The 24092-nt window shown below is 43.1% G+C and overlaps 2 protein-coding genes across 2 annotated transcripts; both read left to right on the top strand.

The window, feature by feature from the left end:
* Nucleotides 1–171: 171 nt before the first annotated feature.
* On the top strand, nucleotides 172–1558 carry LOC119135136 (otoraplin-like). Its single transcript, XM_037272505.1, has 4 exons — nucleotides 172–391; nucleotides 477–616; nucleotides 711–821; nucleotides 909–1558. The coding sequence occupies exons 1-4, from the start codon at nucleotides 280–282 to the stop codon at nucleotides 930–932; spliced, it is 387 nt and encodes a 128-aa protein (XP_037128400.1). The 5' UTR covers nucleotides 172–279; the 3' UTR covers nucleotides 933–1558.
* Nucleotides 1559–8425: 6867 nt separating this feature from the next.
* Nucleotides 8426–23987, top strand: pcsk2 (proprotein convertase subtilisin/kexin type 2). Its single transcript, XM_037272499.1, has 12 exons — nucleotides 8426–8889; nucleotides 10538–10642; nucleotides 13498–13611; nucleotides 13936–14044; nucleotides 14476–14513; nucleotides 17128–17204; nucleotides 17898–17986; nucleotides 18106–18281; nucleotides 19026–19241; nucleotides 19846–19946; nucleotides 21156–21383; nucleotides 23035–23987. The coding sequence occupies exons 1-12, from the start codon at nucleotides 8668–8670 to the stop codon at nucleotides 23522–23524; spliced, it is 1965 nt and encodes a 654-aa protein (XP_037128394.1). The 5' UTR covers nucleotides 8426–8667; the 3' UTR covers nucleotides 23525–23987.
* The last annotated feature ends 105 nt before the right edge of the window (nucleotides 23988–24092 follow it).

Below are 24092 nucleotides of genomic sequence, written 5' to 3'. Positions count from 1 at the left end.
GAATAATTGGCAATTGCACGCCCCAGATTGACTATATGGTCTGTGTGCATCAAAGTGGCATTTTCCCATTATTATGAACAGTGAGTGTAAATAGTCAACTCCCACTCGATATGTAACTGGTTCCAGAGTGTGACATTTCCAAGAGTCCACCCTGATTGGTCGGGCAGCGTGTGATGTCGGGCCACAGCCCATTTCTCCCCCTGACTTTCGAGACGTTTCCTCTCGGTTTCCTTCAAATATCCATCTGTACATTCATACAGCCAAGATTATTGTTTTAAAATGCAACATCTGCTTCTTGTTCTTTGTGTGGGAGTGCTGCACCAAACCTCAGATGCCGTACTCATGGACAAGCTAGCAGACAACAAGATTTGTGGTGATGCAGAGTGTTCATGTAAGTCAATGTGTTTCATGGAACTCCCTATCCCACTTTGAACTCACTCTTATTTCTCTTCTTCTTGTGATTTTTCTTTTTCTAGATGTTCTCTCCATGGCCTCGGCCATGGATGACTTCATAGCTCCGGACTGCAGATTCATCAACCTCAAGAAGGGTCAGAAGGTTTACGTGTATTCTAAACTGGTGCCAGAGGAGGGCAGTGGAGTCTTCTGGTCTGGAAGTGTATGTACAAACCAAACGCCACTGTGGATGAAAAAGCACATAGATCCAAAGGTGGAAGTTTTTAGTGAGGCTCTGCTGATGTATTAACCGTTAGGTGTACAGTGACCGCTATGTGGACCAGATGGGCATCATCGGATACTTTCCGGCCCCTGTGGTGAAGGAGACGCACACATTTCGAGAGGACACGGTCCAGATGCCTACAACAGTGTGTAGAATTAACAAAGACATACTGTATGTATTTTTGTATGTTATTCAAGTTAGTCTACATTCACTTTGTTTTTTCTCATTGCAGAACATGGATTTCATCTGCACATAAAACGTAGTGCGTGTACTCGATGTTGCTTCTCATTTATCACTTTGCTCAATAAACCATTTCCCCATGTCAATCTCAAAAACAACTCGGCTTCTTTCAACAGACTCTCGAGACTGATAATTGTAGCCTGTCATTTCCAACTGTCCATGATCTTCAACTGTCATGGTAGTGTCAAAAATCTTAGCATTGACTGTTATATGAATTGATCTGCATGCAACACATCGAATTATGTTTGCTTCCAGAGTAGTAGCAAACATGCACACCAACATTTTATGAGATTGTTGAATATTCCATATCTCCCTCACACACAGTGACTAGTACTGTGTAATGATCGTTGAGACATATTGGCGCTATTAAGGCTGGATGGATGATCTGCTTTGATCGCTGTCATTAAGATCATTGCACATACTTTCCACGTGGGAACTAAACAGATGTCTGCCAGTGCATAATGGAAAGCTATAGAAAGACTCATTGATTTAACTTCAGATCTGCTATCTGACGGATTGATTTGAAGCGACAACACAAACTTTTAATTCAGTTATTTCATTTATCACTTGTGGGAATTAGCACGCATTAGTTCCAGTCAATACAAATTTGCTAAACATGTTGACATTTACCACACAAACACAAAAAAAAGCAGCCAAGTGATTAAAAACAAACAGCAGTACGTACAGTCATACAATTGTTACTTTAAAGAGTTTCCATGGTGACGGGATAAAATTTGTTTTGTTTTTTTGATGCTTCAAGGAGCAGCTGCCACAAGCAGACATACGCACAGAGCGGAGTACACAAGCTATTTTTTTCTCATCTACTTTTTCCATTGCCTTGTCACACCCACACTCTTGCAGACAGGAAGCCCCTCGGCACCCTGCAGTGTTGGAAATCAGCAAACACCTCGGAGCATCTGAGATTGACAATTTAGAAGAGGGGAATTATCGTTCAGCGACTGATTTATTGGTTGGTTGTAAGCACAGTCAAATGAATTCAAAGAAGAACTACTTAATATGTTTGTGTTTTTGTTCACTACCATTCAAAGTCATAAAAAGACATTCTGAGACTTTTTGGAATTGTCTGGATAATTGAACAGCTATAAAGGCTGCTTACAGCATAATCATTGGTACTTATTTGTTAGCAGCATTAAACAGGTAGGAAATTTAATCACTTCCTTATCAATTCATCCTATGAGTCATATAGTGACTACAATCTTGTAAGGAACCAGAATTAACATTCTAAGGCGGCACCTGGTTACTCAAGATGTGACACATTGTTTGACCATGACCTCTTCAAAATCCAATCAAAGTTCTGCTGATTACAATAAGTTGCGCATTAACAAGGATGAAGAAACCTATTTCAGTAACCGTAGTAACAAGCAAGCAAAGTAAAAAGTGCACCCTTCAAAACAACCCAATTTAGGTTTAAAATTGGACTGACCCAATCGACCCAACTTCCTGGGTCAGTCCAATTTTTAAGCCAGCAGATTTAAGGGTGTAGAGATAAAAAGTGAGTCTCCGATTCCATTTTTTTTCCCTATCCCAGAACATAGCGTGAAGATTTCAATACAGAGTACATTAGTGGAGGAAGTTGAGCACAAATAAATCAATGCTTCTTTGTGTCACACAAAAAATAGATGGACTGGAAATACACTAGCCTGCACAATTACATGACTCACGCACACATGCACACGTACACACAAATACGCTTCAGAGAAGAAAAGAGAGAGCGCCAGATAGGTCAAATTAAAGCCGCAGCTGCACTTTATACAAAATAATGAAAATGACTTTGAAGCCGTCGAAAGGCGAAATTGACAAATGCAATGTGCAAGGTAACAATAAAGCTGCATTGAGTATGAATGCTAACATGCTAATAGTTAAGACATGTAGGAATTGATTAAATTCTGACATGCTGGTAGTTGGCAACAAGTTATCGCTTCCTTTCTCTTGCGACTGCTCTTTAAGACAAGCGTCCATCCCAAGCCCTCCTACATCTTGTCTTGTTTTATTTTTAAGGAGAGGGGTTTAGTGACAGCCTCTGAATAGACCCACAATTGTTTGTCATGACAACCAAGTAGCCATTGCAAAAGCAGTCAGGCTAAGTCCAGCCATTAAGTGCTGAAACAAACTGCCGTTGCCGTCACTGTATTTTTCTCTTTGCATCCAAACGTGTTGTAAAGTGTTCTTGAAAAGATGGTTATTTGTTTTAATAGGACATCTGTATAGCTCTTTCATACATTTACATTGGAGCTGTTTACTGGATGAGATGAGAAATTAAATAAATAATATACATGCAAATTAGACCTGAGATTCATTCAAAAGAATAACTGTGCAACTTTTGACCAGGTTACTGTTGTGTAAACAAAGCCGTCATACTACAAAGCCTACAATGTGTATGAATTTCAAACCAGTTCATTTCTTTCTCTTTTTATTTCCATAGTTGACAAGCCAGTGCGATTTAATTTGAATGCCCTTTTTGTTAGGGTTGCTGATGCAGCATGCAGCTTGCCCTTCTCTCTGATTTGCATAGATGAAATTTAAAGGACAACTTTTAGTGGATATTGCCAGTGTTTATGTCGGTTAAAGAATGTCATACACATTCATGTATCAGAGGCTTTGTCGTTGATATCATTTTGTGTGACCGTGACCACATGTACGTATATCTGTACCAGGTTGCGAGAAAGCAGCTCAGATGTCCCTGAGTGCTTCATTTCATCGTTGGCCTGTTTTATAGACAAAGCAGCTTTGTTAAGCTTAATGGTGCTTGTATTGATTGGCCGGGATATCCACACAAACCGCCAGGGCCAAATGAGGAATGAGATCCTCCAATGAGGACCTCTAAATGCTTTCCAGCTCCTTTTTATTGACCCTTCGGGAGTAGACCGTGCAGGGTTTTATTTACTCGCTTTGCCCGCAGCTTGTTTTTACAATGCAGGGATCGCTTTGTAATGGTGGCATGCATGCGACTATTGTTTGTTTTTCAATTCTTGCTTGAATGGTTCTAACGTAGCCATAGAAGCTTGTGACGGATTGGACGCAGATGCAAATGAACTTCCCTACGTTATAGTCATGAGCTTTAAATGAATAGAATGGCAGGCTTAGCACTCATCTGCTGTCCAGTCAAGGTACTGTAGCTCTTGAGCCCTGAAGAGACTGTGACCTTTCCCGAATACCACCAGGTTGGATCAGGTGACGTTCTCACAACTATGCTAAGACTCTGATGGAAATGCATCACACGACATAAACGCAGACTTCATTTTAAATAAATAAATATTTCGGCTTGGTTTATTGAAGGGAAAAGGGAGTTGGAAGAGAGGATAAGGGGAACAAACTAACAGAACTGACATAACTTAACGGACCGACCGACCGACCGACAGACTGGCTAACCAAAGCAGAACTGGCAAAGACAGGAACCAAAAGAAACAAGAACGACATCAAGGATCCGACAGGAAGTGGAGTGAGGGGCAGACAGGACTTAAATACAAGACAGGTAACAAGAGGCGGGTGACTGATGACATTGATTGAGGTAACACAGAAGGGGAGGGGCGACGCCAACAGAAACCATGGTAACAGACATAATAAAGCAACTGGGGACGAGTCGTGACATTTCCCTTCAATACAAGCTGCATTTGGTCGCCCTGACTCACTCAAAAATGGCTATTGTTGGCCTTCTTAACGGACAATGCTCTTCAGTACGGGGCAGCACTGGAGAGCAGCTTGGTAACGTCCGAGGTTGCATTACCATTAGCGCTAATGTCCTCATGGAAAGAACATGGGAGGAGACGCGGAAGGCTGCTGCTGCTTGTGCTCTTTTGTGTCCTCAGCGGACCGAGCGTCATCACATCTTGTCAAGATCTTCCGCGCCAGCCAGACCGCAGATGCCCATTTTCATGCTGATTACTGGCCGTCGTGCGTCAAAGGTCGCGTTGTCGTCAGACTCCTCGCAGGAAAGGCATTCTCGAAGGCGGCGACGTCAAACTTTCAGCCGGGTAATTACCCCCACCTCGAGTTGAGGTGAAGGATGAGTGTGGCTCCTAGGAGGCTTGATTTGGAAAATTAACTCACCCCTTGAACTAAACAAACCAAATTATAAGCGTGTTTTGGATGTGTTGGTTTTATGGCCTACTCTGAGAATCAAGTTAGTGTTTTTTTCATTTTATCGTGTGAATGAAGTCATATTATTATACACTGAGTACAATTTCATGGACTCTTGAACACAAACTGGGGTAGATTATCTCTGCTGGAGCACTTTGACAAAGTAATGTTCCAATCGAAAAGAGGATTTTGCAGGTGTGTAAATGCGGCCCGCGACAATTAGACCACCGCAGTCATCACATCAAGATGTCAACTTTTTCAAAGTGCCTGCTGGTGCGGCTGATTACCGTTCTGACAAACCCAGCGGCTCCCACTCGCTGTGATATGTTCATTCCTTACAAACAAGGTCAAAACAAATTTAGCACAGTAGCAATTTGCAGGTAATACACAGAGAGAAATCAAATGATGACAGCATGGTGCTTGAAAGTACGTTCTTTCTCCTGCTGCAAACACTATTTTCAGCTGTGTCAAATTTGCATGTCTTTTAATCGCCCTCTATGTAACGCATCCATTAGGCAGCACTGAATGCTCACCTTGAAAACAAGCAACACGCAAAGGGAATTCATCATCTTGATGATGCATCATCGGAATGGTGCGCGCTTGTTTTTCTCTTCCAATTAAAGTGGATTTGCTTGTGGAGTAGGCTTTGAATAACAAAGCAGGTGGCAGCAGCCCGTCACGCTTCGGCGGGCGGCTCTCAGCGCAGGTGAGTGGCTTGCTCTGACACAGATGCTTCAAAGGAATCGTGTTTTTGTTTCACCTGCTGAGCTTCAGCATAGACTATTAGTTGTATTAGTCATACTAGCCCTAATCTATTTTGTTCATACAAATACATGAGTGGCAGTTACAATGTTGGAAAAGGTTTGTTTGAAACTCTATCACAGGTTTCAGAACAGTTTAAAATTTCAAACTAACAAAATTATTTCGTGTGTTTCTGTGTGTGTGTGCTATAAACACCCAATACAGTAACAAATTACTGCGTTGATAAGTCAATGCATTTTTTTAGCCTCGATAGGAACATGGTCACTGCCAATATGGCCGCCCTATTGACAATTGCGGAATTTTCGACTGTAAGTCTATTTGTCTACAACAAAAGCTGCACAATCCAGAAACACATGAACAAATAGGTGAATTCAATTCGTGAATATTCAACTGCAAATACATGACTGGAATTAGCCAAATATCCAGTTGACATCCATTAGAACACAAACAATAAAAATAAGCTTGCAAACAATGAAAATAAGCTGTGCGCAGATTTTCCTTCTCACATTGTGAGCAGACTTCATCAAAAACACACTCAACAGTCTTCTTTAGACAGCAGTGGACTTATGAAAATAAAAGCCATGGGCTGTGCGAACCGGAATGACCAGTTTTGTTGATGACAGGAGAGTTTCTGGCCCGTGTGGGCTCACAGAATGTAAACAGCACCTACACTGCCATCCATAGTCATTCACTTCAATAGAATGGGTTTATTGATGTTCGCCACCATTTTAGATCCCCATGTGATGTCATCTAAAGGAAGAACCTTCCCTTCAATACTGAACCATTTTAAATGACCACACTCTATAAATTTAAAAGATTGAACGCTAGATACGCGGTGACAGGGAAATGACACCACCCCCGAAATGAAGTCTGTTCTGTGCTTATTATTATTTTTTCATATCTGCCATCTTATCTCACAGTGGCAGACACCTGAAGAAGCTCAGTACACACACAGAGAGAGAATCGACCTCCCTGATCCATCGTGTCAAGTCAGTGTGCAAAGTATCCATAATGCCTCTCTCACTCCGAGCTTGCGACTTAATGGAACTGGATCGAATTGAGCGTCCTCTAAATGGACGTGCGGTGTTAAGCCATTTTTTCCCTCATCACTTATCATCGTTATCAGGTGTCTCATTTCTGGGCCACCATGCGGTCCAAATACCCCAAAATCACAATCTCGAAGCAGTCGGTCCTGTCTCACTCGAGCTGACTTTGGCCGAACGATGGGGCGCGCCCTGAAGCGATGGGCGAGATTGATTCTTAATCGAATATCAGTGTCTATGTAGCTGCTGTGTCATCTTTTTTTCTGTGTTCTCACTGAAGCAATTAAAAGCGCTCTCTTGCAGCATGTATGAAAAATGAAAGAAGCTTTCTTTCCAGTGGCCTGTACTGCTGTTTATTCCGATTGCTCTTTGGTTTATCATTGGGTTATGCTTGTTGCTGGGCAGCTCATCAGAGTAGCTTGGGAAAAAAATGGAGAAGGATTTATAAATCTGCACCAAAATCCAGAGATGTTCTCATTTTATATAAATGAGATGGTGTTGTTATACCTCACCTTTCCTGTGAAATCACTTTTTTTTCCCCCCCATCAGTGATAATGATTATTCCTTCCCACTGTGTCATGCTGACTTCACAACCTTCATCGCATGGAGCGGACACATCATCTTGGATCTTTGAGAGTGCCTTTCAGATGAAGCGATGAGACGATCCCATGCAGACTCGCTACTCTCACAACATAAATTATTTGTGATGCATCTCTTCCATACGAGCCTGTGCAGTGTCTCCTTATAGAATGCATAACGGAGACGCTAGCTCGTTTGTCCGAGCTAAGCAAATAATCTCTCGGCTGCGGAGTGGCAGTCGTGTGGGAGGAAACGGCAAACGGTGATTAGTAGACAGCCTACACTGTTTCAAACAACTTTGGGGATGTTATTTAACATGACATCAGTCGTTAAAGTGGTTGGTGTTCTCTTAACTGCATGTGAATGAATATAGTATGTACCTCACAGAAAGGGGCTATTCCTCCATTTCTAAAAGAATCTACTACCATGTCGACTTCTTATGTCTTCCATAGTGTGTCTAGTAGCAGCAGCAGCAGGAGCATTTTAATGAGAAGGCTTCTTTCTTTTCTTCTTGTTTCTTTTCAACAACCTGCTGCTCACATCCAATTATACGCCATTCCAGTTGTTTTCTCCATTCCAACCGAGAAGGTCAAACTGCTTAGAACGGATGTCTGCGATCTGTGAAACCTTAAAAGACCAGTCGTGAGCTCATAGCGAAGACGTGATCCCCATACGTTACAAAAGCAGTGGTATTTTAATTGGGCTAAAGCTGAGGTAGTATAGAACCGGTTTGTTTGTTTTTCTGTCCCCGGTGGCACCTTGATTTATGAACGTCTTATCAAAATAATCCATTACAGGACCAGCACATTACATTTTGCACGTGTACCTAATACTGCCCTTGTGGGATCAAGATGTGGATCATGAGAAAGCGAATAGAGCGGAATCCTATTTATTAAGGCTCAAAATCCTCTTGGTTTTTAATGAGAGCGTAGGATCTCTCCAGGGTGCTGAAAGTGAAAGACCAGCAGTACGCCACCAGGCTGAGGGAGGAGGCGGAGGATGCACGTTTGCCCCACGCAGCACACACGAGCGCCCCACTCCCCCCGCAGCAGGAGAGGAAACACCAATTTGCGGAGGAGATGCGCGCGCAAAACCTCTGATTCCACCTCCTCCTACTCCCCTCCCCTCCCCTCCCCTCTCCTCCCTCCTCTCTCACCAGGAGCATCCTTCCCCCTTAACATCCAAACACAAGCCGACGGGCAGCCCAGGCAAGAAGGCGCGTGCACACAAACACGCACGCACAGACGGTATTGACACAAGCCGGTCACGATGCACGGATCTCCCCACCGTGCAGGGACACGCGTGGGATTTATGGTGCTGCTGAACGCGCTGCTGCTGCTGCTGCTGCTGCTGCTGCTGCTGCTGGCGACGGCGACGCAGGCTGCGGAGAGACACTCCACGGAGCATGTTGTGGTCCAGTTGCGCGAGGAGGCGCCGGAGGAAGAGGCGCACCAACTTGCAGCACAACACGGGTACCAGAGTGCTCGCAAGGTAGGATACTTGTACAAAGAAAGCCTCACATATAATAATTGATTTTTTTAAATGTGATTTTCTTCTAAGCATTTGTTTTGTTTTCCAATGCACTTCTGTGAAATGCGGTGACGTCACATCCCACTACAAGGCAGACTGGCTTATAGGCAGCATGCCTACTGGATGGACATAAATGGGACTCGAAGCAATTCTATTGCATTTTTCTATGTGAACAAATATCAAAAAAGAAACAGACAATGAACAAATCATCAATGGTTATGAAATAAAAAACAAAAATCCAATTGATTTGATAAAGGAAAATAAATCCAATGAAGAGCTAATAAAAGGATAAATTGTGCTTCATATAAAATACATAAAAAAATGATTTTGTGTGAAAATAAATCTAGATAAAAAGATCATGAAACAGAGCCTATATTTAAAAAAAAGTTAGAGTAATACAAACATGAAAATAAAGGTAAATGGATGTTAAAGGATTTTAAATAACTTATAAAACTAAATATTTTGTTATGCAAACAGTTTAGTGATTTTACTATTTTCTCTTAATAAAAAAATGCAAAACAGTCAAATATAATATCAAAGTACCTGTCTCATGTTAATAATAATAATAGTAATAATATAAAATCTGTATTTGACCAACACAGATACAGCCTTACACATTCCCCACCTCCGCTTTACACACATTTTGAAAAGTCATGAGGCACACATACACACATAGACACGCGTCAATCCCTATATGTGACATTTTCCTCACCCTGAAGACATGACATGGAATGTCTGGATAACATGCCCCGTATATGAGCAAAACACTAACAAGGCCTCCATGATGGAGCAGAAGAAATGACCCCCCCACACACACACACTTCTGCCTTTAACAGTGTGTGGGCCTGTCAAAATGGATGTGTGTGAAATTGCTCATGGGGGGGATGTTGCAGCCAGCGATGCGTACAGCACAAAATTTCCTCCTCTGACTCTGACTCTGAATCTTGTTTATTAAAAATGTGTCAATCTGTACATCATCATTGTAACATTTGCTGAGCGGCATTTGTGTGATTGCTAGCTCATTTTCTTGGACAATGGAGCAACCCCCTCCCCATCTTTCCTCCCTCCTCCCTTCACAGGTTATGTAATCGGCAGCTATATTTGTCTTGATGGGATATGCGCCATTAAACAATAACTGCTTTGTTTGAACTATCTTTAAACGTGACTTAATTAACAAGATAAGGGCAAATGGACTTGTGTGCAGGTCCTCTCATTTTTATTTTTGAGAGCATATGTGCAAAATAACAATCATCATCAACGTCATGGTCACAGGCAATGCAACAGGCTCATCCGAGAGCGTTTAAATCAAAGATTGACCTGCCCCAACTTAGACGACGGTCTTCAAGCATAAGGGGGTCTTTAATCTGGGCACTGTGCCTGAGGGGGGAAAAAAAGAGTCATTCCCTTGCTCTCACCATGCATTAGGTTTGATTCTAACACCCATGCCTCAAAATAGACTCCCGTCCCTCTTTCGTGAAAGCCTGGAAATCAGTGGCCTTTCTTCAACCTTTCTCCATTCTGCCCTATTGTAGTGTGGTAATTACATGTCGATTGGGCCATGCTTTCAACCCGCTCTCATTCATCGCCTTTGTGCACCATTTTTACTCAGGTGGCCTTTGGAAAGGGGCTCTACCACTTCTACCCTCAGGATTCTTCCAAGAGGCGGAGCAAACGCAGCGTTCGAGGCAGACAGCGGCTCCAGGAAGACAGCAGGGTAACGACGTGAAGACCATGACATTCAATAATGAGTGAAGAGAAACAATGAATTGGAAACGCTGATAATCCAAACACATTGCTTTCCATTGCATAGCATCGCCTCTTTTTCCCCAATACGAGAAACGATGAAAATATTAGAAATGAGGGGCGGGTGGAAATTCTCAGAAAAATACTCAATAGTCAATTCGCACCTGGGGCGTCCAAGCATATCGCAGCGGAAGCCAGTGCCACTGCTCTAGCTCCGCCGGAATGACCTCATTTTGCCACCTAATAGCAAATTCAAGAAATAAGAAACAACAAAAACCACAATGATGCAAGAAGCGGCTTTCATTATTAACGTACTCTGAGACTAATTGAAATCAATAACATTGGCCTGGATTAATCACTCTCCTAAATGTTACTAGAGGAACAAAAATAGGAATCAAATAGTCATGAATTTAATTCGTTTCCATGAATTCAGATACAATTTATGTTTGCCGCTCGTGATCCATGAGATTGATTTATTGAAGTTATGATCATTTTCGCGTCAAAACCTCTGAGCTGCTGCTGTGTGACTCATCTAAACAGTTTTTCCTCTGTTGAATGCCACTTAGTCACTCACAAACTATCATCCACTATTTTTTTATGAGGTAGGTGCCTTTCTGCAAAGGTTGTGTTTATGTGTTTTGTTCCCTTTGAAATTCTTGCTTTCAAACGCCTTCCCGTGAAGCTTTATGTGATAAGTGCTACTTGGTTAACCGTAGGTGCAGCGATGACGCTGTGTATGCCAAGTAAATGACAGTTAGTTGTCTAATATGCGTTTGTTGTAAAAAAGAAATAATAATTCACAGTATGTTTGGATGATACGCAGAAAATAAAATTTGTACTGTGAAGCTTCAAGGAAGATATTTTCCTCCAACCTTTTCTCCAATTAAAATGATTCAAGGTATTTGATGAATTGCTTCAGCTCTAATTGACATTATTTGGGGGGGAGATCTTTCAAAGTATAAACAGTCACCATATTGTTATTTTTAGGCACGAGGCATACCTGCCATTTTAATGGGGTTGTGATATTCATCTTGTGTACGACGGCCACAGTTACTGGCTCTCATGCATGACTGATTTTATGTGGCCTGCATGTCACGGTGTCGAGTGTTTCCCTGCCGTCCTCCTCGACTCAATAAAATATGCATTCTACAAGAACACTAATACTCAAGTCCTGTAGCGCAACGCGAATGTTTAACCGCCTTCAAAGTGCATTAAAAAAAGACAGTAACCAAACCATTAGCGGAGGAGATTTTAATTCTCTTTAAAATGTCACAATGGCTTATGCGGTTGTGTTTTGTGCCTTCCTAGAAGCACCGAATGTACTGCAGGGGACGGTTGTATTGATTTTTCTACTTTCCCCGAGAGGTTTGGTAGGAATGAAATAGTGGAGAACAATGACCCACTTCTTTCATGACCTTTACCTTCAATCTGTATGAGTCCTAAAATGCCCAGAGCTTGCATTCCTGGAACAGTTACGCAAGCAGTCAGCAGGCTATTTTAGCTCAGGATTATAATTATAGTCACTGTGTGAAAATTGAAGACCAAATTCTTTTGTATTTATTTGTATCCTCCCTATTTCTGTCCATAGTTCTGAATTCAAATAATTAGCCTCTACATGTTTAGCTCGTTTAGCATAGAGACTATTTTTTTCACACTCACTTCTCCAAAAAATGGACATTTCCATGATAAAAAAGCAAACAAACATTTTAATGATTCTAATTCAAGACATTCTGAGAAGCAATTCAAGTTCCACTTTTTTACTGACAAATATTAACATTTGACCTACGTACGTATACCAACAGCTAGCATGTTAGCCTTTCATCACTTAAAACGGTACCAGATTACGATGATAAATGTATAACCAGACTTGGTATTTATGGTATACATATATTCAGGTTAGCATACCATGTGCTAGCACGTTAACATTTGGCGAATCCTAATTGGAGAAAAAGCATTATTAGCATACCAACTATTAGCATTTCATCATTTTTATTATCGAGCAAGAAATGCAGTGTTTGTTTTTATGTTTTTAGTCTTATTTCAAGTTCCTATTGAGTTTAGTCAACATGTAAGCTAATTGGCAAACAATGTGAAATGAGTTACTAAAATTGCATTCACGATGTGTACTTTCAAATCCGTATATGGTATTTGGCGCTGTCATTGGAAGGATCGTCCGATTGCGCTGATTGACGGCGTGTGCTGTGCGCTTCCCGATTGCTCAGCGTACGCTGTAAAAAGATGAATAGGATTTAAAAGGCCATGTAGAGTGCTGCTCTATACTGCCTTATCTATCAGTGGCAGTAAAAAAACACCCACAATGCCTGTTTTTATTCCCCGTTCACACCAGAAGGGATCTAGTCACCCGAATGTATGTGCCGGAGGACATTTTAAAGCCCTGACAAGAATTAGATGTCTTTGTGTTTTGTGGTCTTGAGGAACAAGCGACAACAAAAACAGCATCTTTTGTCTTTTCCAAATGTAAAGAATCCCTGTCTGGATCAAGTCATGGTCAACAATCCGATGTTTTCACATCACATCTTTTTTTATGCTCGGGTGAGCAAAGCGTGGTCTAATTGTGAGTGGAGTTGCCTTTGGATTGGAGTTACTGCAGCAAGAAAAGGGCTTTTGCGCCGTTGTGGACATGAACACAGCTTAGGCTAGCTTTTTGGCCAATGGAAGCGGCAAATCTCATTCCTTTTAAAACCACTGCACAAGAAAACATTTATAAGGAACTGCAAGTGGATCTCCATGGCTGAATAATGTAAAATTGGCCAGTGGCTGGACGCTGTTTCGAAACAAATCTCTGGTCATGTCAATTTTTCCCAGGTTAAGAACATTCTGGACCAAGATGGCTTTGACCGTCAGAAGCGCGGCTACCGAAGTATAGATGACATGGACGTGAACATAAGTGACCCGCTGTTCACCAAACAGTGGTACCTGGTGAGTCACCCTCCGGACCCAACCATTATAAGCATCCACAACTTCCACAATCAGTCACACTTTAATGAGCCATGCCAATACACGGCTGCATGTGCAGCGCCCCTCTCGTTTAAGCCTGAGTGGCAAGTGTGACATTTACGGCTGCTGCAAGCTCGCTGCTCTTCATCAGCGGAACACAGCCCAGGCCATCTTTTGCGAGATGCGCTGTTATCTCTGACGTTACCTTCACCAAAGCATCCCACCCACATTTGTCCTCCTTGATCTTGTTTTTTCTCTCTCCACCTTGAATGCTATGAGTCATGGATTCTTATTTGGCGTGATTAGATTAACACTGGCCAAGCAGACGGGACCCCCGGGCTGGATCTTAATGTGGCTGAGGCCTGGCAACTGGGCTACACAGGCCAAGGAGTCACCATCGCAATCATGGATGACGGCAAGTTACTTTTGGGGTTACTTTGCACACTATACATTAGGTACAGCTGAACATGTCTTGACATAGCAAACAAAATACACACAGTATTATAATGATATCTTAGCTTGTTTGAATACAATTTTACACCATTGGCAAAATGATAAACACAGACACAGACAGAAATTGGTAGCATATTATAATAAGGATACGGTTGTGAGGGTTCTCTTGGTAGATTAATACGTCAGTGATTGCCAATGTCAATCAAAACAAAGCATTATTAGCTTTTTCATGGCAGGATTTGTGTTGAATCTTATGACACTGTGTGGGGAAAATGAGGATTGTTTTATGCTTTATGATGAATTATGATGCAAAACACAGAGGACGTTACTCTCTTAAATCACTGTGTCACATGATTAGCTGTCCCTAATATCCATGTCACAATTATATTTCAGGCATTGACTATCTCCATCCAGACCTGGCATCTAATTATGTGAGTACCTCGTTATTACATTTGCAAAAGTTCCCAAGCTCCTGTTAGTGAGCAGAGCGGGGGGGGCGATCCAGTTGGCCGATGGCAGGTGCTTTCCGAGGCGCTGTCATGCCTGCCGGGTCTCCTTGTCATGCTTGGTGGAGGACGCAGGAGTGAGCTCGGAGGACAGCCGACCGAGCTGTATAATGTTAATGTCCGCGATGGCAGGCACGTTGGAAGGCCGATCTGTCACCAGCGCAGATAACGCCAGGGTAGTGCATAATGTGATGTTCTACCTCCAGCATACTGATAAAAGCTTAAAGGACAAGTGGGAGGATGACATAACAAGGAAATGAGATATGATTTGGCAGCCCAAACTGCAGTTTTGTGTTTGGGGCATGTGCCTAGCTGAACCGGCAGATGGCGCTGTGGCGACAAAAGCTCGATACTATTTTTAGAAGAAGTAACACCCACACTAATATAACCATACATACATAAAAACAACTCTACTGTTACAAGAAATTAAATTATCATTAAATTTCATGAAAAGTTGCCATGTTTCCAAAATAAAGTTGAGAAAAAAAAAGGATTACGTTAGAGCGGAACGCGCAATTGAACACTGCGGCAGAGGGTAAGAAGTAACATTGTAGTCGTCCGACCGGCTTTCCACCATTTTGCATGGAAAAATGCAACGGCGTAAATGTGCCATCTGTTACCTGAAATCCTGCAAACGCACCGATGCCAGCCTGCTCGCAATCATAAAAAGCCAAGCAATGAGTCCCTCTTGGCCCATAAAAGTCAAGCCGCTTCATCCAGCGCCTATTACATCCTCCCGTGAGCCTTACTCCAGTGTTTGCCTCCCTCCTCAATTCTTGCCTGTGAACAGCGACCGGCCTTGACCCAAAAATAACAGTGGGCCTTAGCGGGGGTGATAGAAGAGCATGCGGCGCTCGCTACCTTGATGGCACACAACACAAGAACACACTTGTATTAGCCGAGGACTAAATGACACTGTGCCTTTCGGAACAATGGAGTCATTTTGATCATTTATGATGACTCAGTGTATTTCCACACTTATCTTTTCACCATTTGGAAAATAGGTCTACACCACACAGTGATGATAAATAGATCCCCCCCTTTTGTTTTCAGAGATAGTGCAAAGGACACAGAGGTGTGATTTTTCAGTCTTCTAATAGGGTTACATTGTTGTCGGGGGGGATGCTGATGTTGCCATGACGACAAGTTATCACGCCTGTGATGTTCCTGATTGTTGTGCTGTTTGAAAAGATTGAAGAAGCGTGAAAGAAGCGAGTTCCTTTTCATTTACGGTGTCTTGACTCTGAAACTGTACACCAAGGACAGTAAAGCTCAATATCAACTTTAGAACTTCATGACAAAATGCGTCTGTTTACATAACTATAAATTTATTCCGCGCCAACATTGCAACTTCCATCTATCCATTTTCTGTAAGTCAGAATTGAAAAGCAAGCAGTTATCAACCAGTTTAATAAGCATTTGCTTCTTATCTCATTATGTAAATAAAATAATATGATTAAATGTTATCGGTCGCGATAACTGTACCTTTTTGTATGTCCTCTCCGTTTGTCCCGTATTAGACGGTGATTTATGAGCAACGCCGCCCGCATTCAATCAGTTTGAGTTTACTTTAATGGATGTGAGCACTACAACTACAGTCGAGATGTCTCCTGTTGCTTGTCATTTCCCTCTAAAATGAAAACATTTTGATTTCATTTGTCATCTTCTTTGGAAGCAACAATGTCCTATTGGGGCTAAATGTTAGGACTTGCTGAAAAATAGGTCATGACAAAATTGTTCGTAACAACTGAATTATTGACAATTTATGCTCGTATATACATTGTTAGGAAATAAAACAAACAAACAAACAAACAATCAGTATAAAAATGACTGTAGAGTTTAAAATCAGTGACATCTTCCCAAGTTAACCCTCAGCACATATGTTCCAGACCTCCGTTCACCTTTGTCAGTTATCAGCTGTGTTTCTCGAAAATGGCAGATCCGAAACTAACATTTCATAGACCGTAACTCGTTCTGAGAAAACAAAGGTTGCATGGGCAAAGATAATAACAGCCTGTGCTGAGATAAGGATAGAGGTACAATCCAGTCAACATGGCCGCTAATCGATCTGATGCCTTTCCCCATAATGAACATTTGGCTGTACTCATATATGAGGAATAAGACGGGAGTTCACAGCAGGCAGCACAGCCCTTAATGACACGATGTTCCAAGAAAGACATTTGTCCTCTTTTTTTATTCTGTGGTTCTTTGGATTTTGGTCTCATGCAATTCGGCCCCGCCCGGGATTGAGCAGAATTTGTGCAACCCCCGTACTTCCTGTTGATTATGATTAGAGGATTGGCATCACTGTTATATCTGCATGATAAATGTTGTGCCACAGTCAAGAGCTTATTATTATCTTACCTTGAAGACTCATTGATTCGACACATGGAGGTTGGTCATAAAGTGGCTCCCCCCCACCATAAAAACACAGAATAGCATAACTTCAACACACATTTGGCCAAATAGATCAAGAGCTGAATAAAATGCTTTCTCTTTTCATATTCTCTTTGTGAACACATCAATTTGGTCTTTTCAGAATGCAGATGCCAGTTATGACTTCAGCAGCAATGACCCCTACCCATTTCCACGCTACACAGATGACTGGTTCAACAGGTAGCTCACTCAGCCGCCCTCTGTTTATCCAAGCATACACACACACACGCACACACACACACACACACACGCCCACACACACTATGTTTTTGTGTGCTTTCCCTAGAGTTCAGCAGCTCTCGAGTGATTATGTTCCATTAGGACATAACGGTGTAGTATAAACAGAGCTGAACACAAGAACACTAGAAAGCACAATACTTGTTTTTGCTGCCAAGATACGGTGGATAAAGAAGGCACGTTCACGCTTAGGCGACCTTGTCCCTGATAGCGCTTCATCCCGCTTGCCTTGTCCCTCGGCGACTTGTGAAGACGGAAGAAATATATTCAGGGGTGTAGAAATGTGTGCGCAGGGTTTGTCAGCGCGGCAGCTCGGAGACTGGCGAGCGCGCAACTTGGCTAATCAGCCGGCTGTTATAAATAGCTTCCTGTCAGTGGCAAAGGATGCTGGGAGAAATGGGGTCGACTCTCTGCAAGGTCCCTGAGGGATGGAGGCGAGAGAGACGCAACACAAGCACACACTGATTTGGACCCAGACAAAAGTAGAAACAATTCTTTCATCTTAACAACCTGTCAGGGCTTCATCAAAAGACCACAAGTTTGAAGAATTCAGTACACCATCCCTTTTTTCTAGCCTTGCTGGAATTTAGAAATTCTTCCTAATCCCTTGTGATGCTCCCTCCTTCCTGTCACCAGTCATGGTACTCGATGTGCCGGGGAAGTATCAGCGGCGGCCAACAACAACATCTGCGGCGTGGGAGTTGCCTACAACTCCAAGGTGGCGGGTATGTGTCACGATGCCGAGGTTGAGCGCCATAATGTGTGCGAGCGGCACTTGTGATAACGCTACGATGGCTCCGCACATCTCCCGCAGCTTTCATTTCCTTTCTTGTTCACACGCCAGGTATTAGAATGTTGGACCAGCCGTTCATGACGGACATCATCGAGGCCTCGTCCATCAGCCATATGCCTCAAGTCATTGACATCTACAGTGCCAGCTGGGGGCCCACTGATGATGGCAAGACCGTGGATGGACCCAGAGAGTTAACCCTTCAGGCGATGGCTGACGGCGTCAACAAAGTAAGGCGTCAACTTGGATTTTCTCTCAAGCGCTCATTGCTTTCCAAGACCTATTTTAGTTTTTCCCAGCACAAACGTCCGATTGATGTATTTCTGTGTCGACCGTGTGAAAGCATACCTTCATTGTCCTTACCAACTCAATACAAGGTGTGTTTTTTTTCTGGTGAATGAGAAGCAGATCCCATCCACGTGACAGTAGCCAGGCAAAGATCCGCCCCCCCCCCCCACCCGCTTCTGCGGAAGACGTACACACGCGCGCACAGACTGTTGCCATGCTAACAGTGCCACTGCCTATTACTAGACTGATTAATCATCTTGGTGGACTGCGCTCAGGCAGGTGTAGGCTTCTCTAAAATGACGGAGCTGTGGAGCTACAAACTCTGTTTGTGTACAAGCAACTAAGCGAGCGGTCAAGAATCGCTTTGTCAACACATAATAATAATAATAATAATGATTTTACAATTTTGTGAGGAAGGTGGAAATAGTGCAAAATGTGGCCCAAAAAATAAAGATATCCTGAAATGCGCTTTGCGTATTTTCTTTTATTTCTATTTGACATGAAGAGTTTTACGTAGTTGTTGCCCATGAGACAAACCGACTCATAGATTTTTATCATATACATAAATCAGCCTGAGCTTCTTGCATCCTGTAATTAGTAGCACTACATAATTGCAATGATACATTTCATCCACGACATCCGCCCAATCAAAATCAGAACTCTTCTATTCACCCGTCTCCATCCAGGGTCGAGGAGGCAAAGGCAGCATCTACGTGTGGGCATCGGGAGACGGCGGTAGCTATGACGACTGCAATTGCGATGGTTACGCCTCGAGTATGTGGACCATCTCCATCAACTCGGCCATCAACGACGGACGCACGGCGCTGTACGACGAGAGCTGCTCATCCACGCTGGCGTCCACCTTCAGCAACGGACGCAAGAGGAACCCCGAGGCTGGCGTCGTGAGTGTATATGTTCAAGTAGACACATCATTGCAAAAATGAGCTCATATGCACCCAGTAGTACAAATAATTACATCCATTTGGATTGAGATTGTAATATTTAAAAAAGAATTTGACACTATCATTGAAAAGGTTATGCTTATTAAAAGCGTCAGTGTTTTTATGCAAATTTGCTCATGTTAACATGCAAACTGGCTGAATTCAGATCAATATGGGAAGAACCAGTCAAAATGAATAAAAAGGGACAATTTTACAAAAACATTCTATTCGAAACACAACTGTGCGAATTGGTTCGTAATAGACAAAACGAGTACAAAGGCAGCCCTGTTTGTATTTGCGATTATGCAAATGACCACGGGCTGTTGACAGAGTCAGGGTCCTCCCCGGGGTTCTCTTTCTAATTGCAGTCAGGCTGTTATTCCAACTAATTAACCACCGAATGCCACAAATGAAGGTTGAGTCAATAAATATTAACATAACTTGTGTACTGGCAGGTTAATGGAACAGAGAACTACTTCCACATCCATCTTTTTTTTTTTAATCTCATAAGAGTCATTTCTTCAGCTCTTCTACACAGACAGTACCAATTTTGCTTTCCATGTAGGCCACCACCGACCTGTACGGAAACTGCACTCTGCGCCATTCCGGAACATCAGCAGCAGCTCCAGAAGCAGCTGGAGTTTTTGCTCTGGCTCTTGAGGCAAAGTATGTGCTGTCTCTGTTCTTTTGTCATTTTACCTTCTTGTTAGTATAAGGGCATACGGATGTTGTGGATTATTTCTTCTTGTTGCTGTGAGTTGTTTTCTTTATTTCCATCATCCATTTTGACTATCAAGGTTTTTATTTTCATTGTTCGAGCACTGGCGGAGCTAGGAGTTCTATATGTTCCTTTTGGGGAACAGGTGGAAATGTTGAAAACAATTCTCGGGAAAATTAGAAAATGCTCCAAAATAAATGAGTGGATCTGTCGCAGGCAGATCCAGTGAACCCAAGTATCCTCCTGTCCGTGTCTCTTCAACTGTTTCATTTCATATTATGTAGTCTGCTGTCCTCGTGTAGTCTTGTCCTTGTCCTTGGGTTCAGATGAGATTCAATGGAAGTATTTTCTGTTTTTCATGTCCGTCTCTGCTGAATAAAAGGTAGGTCGGGGGTCAATGTACCACAGCCAGACAGTGTTTGTCCGTGTACCTGTGCCAATGTCAGGAAACAATGTTTTGGACTCATAGTTATCGAAAATACACAGAAATACTGTTCAAAGTGCCTTTGCTTGTGTATTTTACGGCAAGTATTTCTACGCACGCACAAATGACAGTACATGACACGTATGCGGTAACATGGCGCAATTCATTGAAATGTAAAAAGTGAAAAAGGGATTCTGCGAGAAACCCCAGCGAAGAGCCTTTCCTTCCTTTATCACGTGAAAGCGCCGACAAGAATCTGCCCACCATTAACAGACACCCGCTTAGCGTAGTTGTGCAAAGAAACCGTTGTTTGCTCTGCACACATGATGATGATGTCGCTGTCGGCAGTGAGTGGATGCGCTCGCCCCGTCAAAGCGTTTTTACTCTTGAATCATGTGACGGCAGGAAAGCAAAGCAATTACGGTAGTTGCTGGACGCATGTACTTAAACCAAACAAAAGCAAAACGGATTATAACTAATGATCTCAGTTCATTATGGCGACTGCTGCTGAGCTCATTTGAACGACATTAACGCTAACCAAAACAGCAGCACCTATGACGTCTGCACAATATTGAAATGGATCTGCATGAACAACAAAAATCTATGTTTAAAATTCAATTTCAGTTCTGAATGTAAATGTTATGACCTCAAAAATCTTCCATGATTTTTTTTTTTCTGATCTCCATATACATTTCGCTGTAATGATTAATTTCTTCTCCCTTCCTGCCCCCAGCCCCGACTTGACATGGAGAGACATGCAGCACCTCTCAGTGCTGACCTCTAAGAGGAACCAGCTCCACGACGAGGTCCACCAGTGGAGGAGGAACGGCGTGGGCCTGGAGTTCAACCACCTGTTTGGCTACGGCGTGCTAGACGCCGGCGGCATGGTGAAAATGGCCAAAGAGTGGAAGACGGTGCCCGAGCGCTTCCACTGCGTCGCTGGATCCATCCAGGAAAACCAGTAAGTCCCGTTTCTTCAAAAAATGAAATGTACAGACTGAGGCCTCCTCTCAAAACATTTCAAATGAATGCTATCTCAGAAATTAAGAAATAGGAATATGCAATTGAATTTTTGACAGTGATGTTCAGTTGTCAAATTCGTTTTGAATATTGATATCCACTCTTTAAACATAAGGACGGACGACTGTGATTGCCAACATTTTGACAGCAACGCACCCTGAAATCATCTTTCGTTCTACCTGTTGCTAGCGCAGCTTTGTTCTATCTCATTTACCCGCTAGCCTCCCTCTGTTCCTCTGTTTTGTTCTGTTTTGCGTTAACCTTTTGCCTCCCCTCACACACACACACACACACACCCCTCTGCTCTCATGGACTCCCCTCTTCGCAGCTTTATTAGACAGTGTGACTCAGAGGAGCCTCATGTGGGCTGGCGAATGCTTTCCTCTGGCCTATTGCCTCTTAATTGGCTTCATTAGAGACCCTTAAATAGTCTGGCCTGGAAGAACTGTCAATCATGCAGACCTTGATGAACGTTGCTTTGTCACAGCATTGTGGGCTTCTGCCAACACTCTGCTCATTAAGGAACCCTCCACGAATGAAATTGTTCCAAAACGAAAATAGAAGACAAGCGGCTGTAGAGATGAAAAAAAAGGAAATAAAGTAAGCCATAAAAGCCATGAAACAGTCTTTATAAGGAACAGACGCTAATGGTAATCTCCCATCTTTTGCATACTAATTTTAGGCCGTGCAAATGGAGGCTATGTCATGCATCACGTTTTTCCTCATCTCGCTGTTCTACACAGCAGCAGCAGCACCACCACGCCGCCCCTATTGTGCTGGAGGAATAATTACAACAAGGCCACCTCCGACGAGAGCGTCTCGGTGGGGGAAAGCAATAAACATCAACAAAGCTTACTACGCCGCCGCTCTGAACGCTGATCAGATAGCGGCGCTGGCTGACTTACTTGGCTGGAAAAGAACTTCTTATTATCAGAGGTGCTGACATGCTGCGACTACTTTGTTTTTAATCTCCAGTGCCGGAGTGTTCTTCTTTAAAGAGGAGGAATTGTGTCGAGGAGGCAGACACAAACAAGTAGAGGATAGAAAGGTCATTTGTACTATTGCGCCATCTCGTAATCGTAAGCCCGCTTTGGGAAACTTTGGCTACAATTGAGGACGCATCTATGTGCAATGGTACCTAATGAAGTGTCCAAGAAGCGTCTATTCTGATGCTCCTGCTACTGCGGTCGCTTGGGTGAGCTCAGACGTCTTTGGACCGCTCCCGTTTGAAGCTGCCTGCATTGTGGGCCTAAGCTTCGAATGTTAATAAGTCTCCACTGCAAGCTGCTTCCCCGCTGTGTCCTTGATGGGAACAGTGGCTTCTTCTTCTTCTTGGAAAAAAACAACAAACTGTTCTCCACAAATTTCAAAACAAGCCCATTCTAGGAATTGGAGGGGGCGGGGACGAATCTCCTTGTGCACCGCAAAGGCAGGATTCACCTTAACCTGTTCGGCTTGCGTCACGTTATCTGACAAATGATTATTTGCATTTCATTTCTAATTTTACCGACAGACAAAGTCAGCAAACTATATTATTCATGATATGATCCGCTTAAAATAGATTAAACCACCCATTTGTCATCTTTCTCCAGTAAAATCCAGTCTGGCAACAAGCTGGTCCTGGCCATCTCCACCGAAGCCTGCCAGGGCAAGGACAACTTTGTCCGCTATCTGGAGCACGTCCAGGCGGTGATCACGGTCAACGCCAGTCGCCGCGGTGACCTCAACATCAACATGACCTCGCCCATGGGCACCAAGTCCATCCTGCTAAGCCGACGGCCTCGCGACAACGACTCCAAGGTGGGCTTTGATAAGTGGCCCTTCATGACCACGCACACCTGGGGAGAGGACCCCCGCGGGACCTGGGTCCTGGAGGTGGGCTTCCGGGGCGACGAGCTCCAGCGCGGCGTCCTCAAGGAATGGACGCTTATGCTGCACGGAACACAAAGTGCCCCTTATATAGACCAGAAAGTGCGCGACTACCAGTCCAAGCTGGCCATGTCCAAGAAGGAGGAGCTGGAGGAGGAGCTTGATGAGGCCGTGGAGAGAAGTTTGAAGAGCTTGCTGAGGAAAAGCAACTGAAAGATCCCCACCCCCTTCCACCGCCTGCATGTGTTTCTCTCATCGCATCCAGTCTTGTGTATTTTGTTCTTGCTCCCTTTTCACTCTGCTCTTTGTACTTTCAGTTCCGACCTTCAATGAATGTTTAACAATAAAAGTACCGTGCATCCTTCAGTAATTTACTCCAAGAAACGATATTATTTTTACACGTTGTAGATAAACCAAAAGGCTCCACTCTTACGCTTTAATTCTCTCGTCTCTCCTGCCAACTGTTGTACAGGTTGACTGTAAACTGATTCCGTGTCATCCTCCAAGTTTCTGTTGACATTTTTCTGACATGCTCCGTTTGTACAAACGAGGAGAGGAATGTGTGATTTATTTGCAGCCTGTGCTCCTCCGTTTGTGTTTCATAACCCTTGATGTACACTATAATAAATCTATCCAGCTGTTTATTAAAGCCCTCGAGTGATTTGAAGCAGAGCAACAACAAAAACTTGAGCTGCCGCCAAATTCTTGAAGTATTTTTTTTTTATTCTTCCTGCAGCATCAGATGGAGGACACTGCTCCTGCTTTGTTGCATCTCAAAAGG

Source organism: Syngnathus acus, chromosome 15, assembly GCF_901709675.1.
Source record: "Syngnathus acus chromosome 15, fSynAcu1.2, whole genome shotgun sequence".
NCBI classification, from domain to species: domain Eukaryota; kingdom Metazoa; phylum Chordata; class Actinopteri; order Syngnathiformes; family Syngnathidae; genus Syngnathus; species Syngnathus acus.
This window is presented reverse-complemented; position numbering and strand designations above follow the sequence as displayed.